The sequence below is a fragment of the Salpingoeca rosetta genome (assembly GCF_000188695.1).
Source record: "Salpingoeca rosetta unplaced genomic scaffold supercont1.11, whole genome shotgun sequence".
Lineage (NCBI taxonomy): Eukaryota > Choanoflagellata > Craspedida > Salpingoecidae > Salpingoeca > Salpingoeca rosetta.
The window spans coordinates 974,496-979,201 of NW_004754923.1; the positions used below are offsets into that span (position 1 = coordinate 974,496).

Consider the following 4,706-nt stretch of genomic DNA (forward strand, 5'->3'; position numbering starts at 1 on the left):
ACACACACACACACACACACACGCACACACACACACACACACGCAGCACACACGCAGCACACACGCACACACACACGCAGCACACATCCACAACACACATACACAACACCCATCATCATCCATCCTCCATCATCACCAACCAACCGAGCGAACCCAAAAATGCCCACTACACTTTATCGTGAATCTAGTATTGCTGACTCATCATCACGTCACAAAGCAAAACACAAAAACCGGTTTGCTTTTGTTTTGCTGAACGCGTGGCGCACTGGTGGATACGCCATGGCATTGCATAACTATTTTTGGGTGTGTCTTCTGCGAGCAACGCGAACGTTCGCGCTTCTCCTCTCTTTCTTGCGTCTTCTTCTTTGCTTGCCTTTTTTTTCTCTCTTGTGCGCCTTTCTCTCCTGCTTCACGCAGCCTCTGCGCACCTGTCATTTTCCTCACCAACCCTTTAACCCCAAACCTCACACAGCTCGCCTGCTTGCGTTGTTCGTCGCTGTCGTTGGTGAGCCTCTGACAACTTGCGCGTCCTTGCTTGACATCACAACCCACACCTGCACCAAGTTGCAGCCCACACCCCACACCCCATACACAACATCCATCCGTCCATCAAGCAACGCAAAACACACCCACCATCGCCTTCTTCTCCTGTTTCAAACCTCCTTTTTTGTTCTCCTCACTTCTCTGTCCTCTCTGTTGCTTGTGTTTCTGTGCATGAGCAAACCTTGTCATCAATTACTTTTGCTTGCTCTGTCGTCGTCGTCGCCCTTGCTCATCAAGATCTTCTTCACTTCTCTCTCTCTCTCTCTATCCTTCTTCACAACAACCATCTCTCCCGCTTCCCACCACGACAACACACACACACACCACCCATTTTCCACACCACGATCACTTTGTTGATCGCGAACACCAATCCCAACACCAACGCCAAAGCAAACCACCACCCACCATGTCGTCTTCTTCGTACCATGTGTCCCACTCATCACCAATGCACAACACTGACGATTGGTGGTGTTCCTCTGCACAACAGCGACTGGAACGCAGTGCCCGCCCATGCGCGGCCGTGAAGCTGGAATATCAAGAGGTGGAAGAGAAAGGAGTGGATGCTCCGGCATTGTCATCGCCAACCCCGTCTTCAGCCACAACCATGATGACGGCGGCTTACAACAACAACAACAACAACAACAACAAGCAGCACAAGGCCTCGGCCGCGCTTGCCTTTGATGACTACAGCAACAACGACAACGACAGAGCCGTTTCTCCGGACCTGGCGTTGTCCAGCTCCGGCCTGTCTCCGTCCACGTTTGCTGACGACGCGTCGCCTCCACATGCCCCCTTTGGTGACAACAACAACAACGCTGGCGATGACAGGACGATGTGCATGCCGCTGCGCCAAACCGCCAAGCAGCAGCAGCAGCCACAGCCATCTCCCCACCACCTCCTCTTCCCCGTCTCTGCCGCCAATGCCCATGATGACTCGGGATTGGCGTGCAACGACAGCCTCTTGATGGATGATGGTGCTCGCTACACCTCCTCCACCTCCACCTCCAATTCCACGGCCCCGCTCTCTGGGCAAGTGCACAGCGCTTCTCGTGTTCCTCCGCCACAAGGTACAGCAGCTTCCACCACCATCATGGATGACGGTGTGTTGCGTGGCGCGCTCGTTCCCTTACCGCTTTCCACCACCCCTGCTTCCTCCTCCTCCTCCTCTTCCTCCCATTGTACACGCAACGCTGTCATTGACGCTACTGCACACCACCACCACCACCACCATTCTTCCCCCTCTTTCGCCTTTGCGTCTCCCCCGTGCTCTCCGTCAATGTCGTCGTCGTCGTCATCGGGCTTTGTGTCGTCGTTGACGCCGCCTCCATCGCCCACGCCACCCTTTTTCTTGGCCGATGATGACGACGTGCTTGCGTCGTTCGACCTTGACACCGTCATGCGTGGCGTTGCGTTTGACAACGTCAACGACACCATTGTTGCCGATGGCGTTGCCCCCTCTTCACTTTGTCATTCCCCTTTCTCCTCCTCCTCCTCGTCCTTCCTTCCCACTCATCTTTCTTCTCCCCCGCACCACGACGCCACTCCATTCACAGCAGAGATGCACAAGAGTACCAACAACAACAACAACAACAGCCGCAGCAGCACCAGGATGACACGTTCCCTGATGTTTGCTGGGCACCCTGACGGTGCCCGCTTGGTTGGTCTCTTTGATACCCGTGAAGCGTCCCAGTGCTTTCACGGCGTCCCCGGACACGACCTCGAGTCCGACCCCGCGTCTGGCTCGCTGCTGTCGCTGTCCCCCTCTCCAACCGCCTCCACAGCGGACCACATGAGTGGCTTCTTCTCCTTCCCTGCCTCACCGTACGAGGGTAGCAACCAGCCGCGCGTCGATGGCTTTCTCCACGACGACAACTACGAAGACAACTTTGATGATGGCCTCAACCTCTTTGAAGACAACGATCAAGAGGAGCTGCCCACCAAGCGCGCCAAGACAGAGCCGTCGATGGTGACCCGCTCCAAGGTGCGCCGCCAGCAGCAGCACAAGCAACAGACCAAGAAGACCCGGGACGCCGCTGCTCCTGGTTCGCCCTCCTCCTCATCCTCCTCCAGCCGCGCGTCTCCTGCCTCAACCTGGACGTCATCCACCACCACAACAACGCAATCGCAATCGACCCGCTCGTCGGTGTACGATCGCCAGGCCGTGACGGGGCCCTCCACCCCAGCCAGCGGCAGTGGTGGCAGTACCAACGCCAACGCTAACGAGGACGACAACGACGAGGCTCTGGACCTCTCGCTGATGCACGCGGACATCCGCAAGATGCTTGAGAAGAGCAAGGCGGAGGGCCGCGAGCTGACGGCGAGCGAGCGCAAGGCCGTGCGCAACGAGAAGGCGCGCATCCGCTCCAAGCGCAACCGCCTCAAGCGCAAGAAGGAGGCCAACAACATGCGCATGCGCGTGTCGCACCTGGAGAGCGAGAACCGGCAGCTGCACAGCAAGAACTGCCAGCTGGAAGGCGAGAACCACCGCCTCAACGCCCTCGTCGCCCAGCTCCAAGAGCAGCTCAAGCAGCAGCAGCATCAGCAGCGCTAAACGACACGACCCCATCACACACGGCCGCTATAGCAAACAACACGTAAATGCAATTTCGCTTCACGATAACGACAACAGCCGCCATCACACGGAGACCGGGATATACGATACAGGATGAACAAGGAGGGGATGTGACGTGTACTGCTCAGAGAGCGCCAGAGACATCGTCCCTGTCCTCTCCTTTTTTTTTTTCCCCACCCCCGTTCTCTGTCTGTCTTTCTCGATCCACGCCAGCAAACACATGCATGATATCTGTGGTTTGGCCTATCTACTTGACCTTTCTGAAAGCCCCGAAAACGACAACACTCGTTTCCTTGCTTTTCCCCCAAATTGTCCATGCCATCCCCTTTGATTCGATTAGGCGATTCCACTCGCAGACAACAGCAGGCACATGCCTTGCTGATGATGCTTCTGCCCTCTTATGCTATTTGACACTTTTTTTTTTTCGCACCTATGTGTGCACAGGTTGCACGACACAGTTTTTGTGTGTTGATCCACGCTCCCAAACCATCATGATTTATGTTTGTGGTGGCGATGGTGCATCTCTACGGCTTCCCCTCTTTCTTTCTTTCTTTCTTTCTTTTTTTTTTTCCTGTTTGCCCTGTTGCTTCCTTTCTTCCTTCCTCTTCCATGCTTGTCGCTTGTTCTTGGCGGTTTCCCCGCCAACGCTCGTGTACATACAGATGACATGTTGCTCGCGTCTATCAAATAAACACAGCGCAAAGCAGTTTTATTGTAAAGTGTGAACCCTAAACACGATGGTGATGAGGCCTGAACGCGTTCGTTAAACGACACTCAGGATGATCGTGATTTGTCTGTTTGCGTGTGTTGTGTTGAGCTGTGAACACTGCACGAACCTGCGACAAGACACACACACACACACACACACACACACACACACACACACACACACACACACACACACACACACACACACACACACACACAAACTTCTCTAGAGGTTGAAGAGGCCTGCTCTTCGCAAGATGACAAAGGCGATGAGGAAGAGGACAACGAGGATGATGACAGTGACAATGATGACGCCGTTAAACCACAGCTGCGACTGCTCGTGCCCATTTGTCAGATTCATGCCTGCACGTGCACGTGGTGGTGGTGTGTTGGAAAAGGAGAGTGTGTGAATAGAGGAGGGACCGAGGGAATTGCAATGACAGAGACAGGCACACACACACACACACACACACACACACACACACACACACACACACACACACACACACACACACACACACACACACACACGACACACACACACACACACACACACACACACACACACACACACACCGTGTTTGTAACCGCCCAGACTATTATATGAAATGATCGGGGTTAAAGAGGGGGCCTACGGCGTCATAGCGATGTAGTGTCACTGGACGGTCTCAAGTAAATATCTTTGCGTCTTACTCACCCCGCCAAGAACATGTTCCAACGTAGCTTCCAGGTTTTTCATGAGAACGCGGGACGGGGCTTGCCCAAATGAGACCCCGTGACCAGTGCCAAAGGCTGGTGAAAACCCGAAAACCCACTCGTCTCTAAGGAAGAATCGATGCTGGCTGGTTAGCTAAAAGGAGCATACCAATCACACCGTAGTGTT

At 54.5% G+C, this 4,706-nt stretch overlaps 2 protein-coding genes across 2 annotated transcripts in view; one reads left to right on the plus strand and one right to left on the minus strand.

Annotated features, from left to right (window-relative positions):
* Positions 1 to 410: 410 nt before the first annotated feature.
* PTSG_04918 (uncharacterized protein) lies at positions 411 to 3,844 on the plus strand. Its single transcript, XM_004994178.1, has 2 exons — positions 411 to 1,610; positions 2,097 to 3,844. The coding sequence occupies exons 1-2, from the start codon at positions 950 to 952 to the stop codon at positions 3,092 to 3,094; spliced, it is 1,659 nt and encodes a 552-aa protein (XP_004994235.1). The 5' UTR covers positions 411 to 949; the 3' UTR covers positions 3,095 to 3,844.
* A 205-nt stretch (positions 3,845 to 4,049) lies between these two features.
* The window catches only part of PTSG_04919 (uncharacterized protein), a gene marked incomplete at its 3' end in the record, with an annotated part of 3,363 nt that continues 2,706 nt past the window's right edge, over positions 4,050 to 4,706 (minus strand). The window contains exons 3-4 of the mRNA XM_004994179.1: positions 4,400 to 4,419; positions 4,050 to 4,186 (exon numbers count right to left, since the gene is read on the minus strand). Coding sequence (XP_004994236.1) covers positions 4,050 to 4,186; positions 4,400 to 4,419 — 157 coding nt within the window. The remainder of the gene's footprint in view (positions 4,187 to 4,399; positions 4,420 to 4,706) is intronic.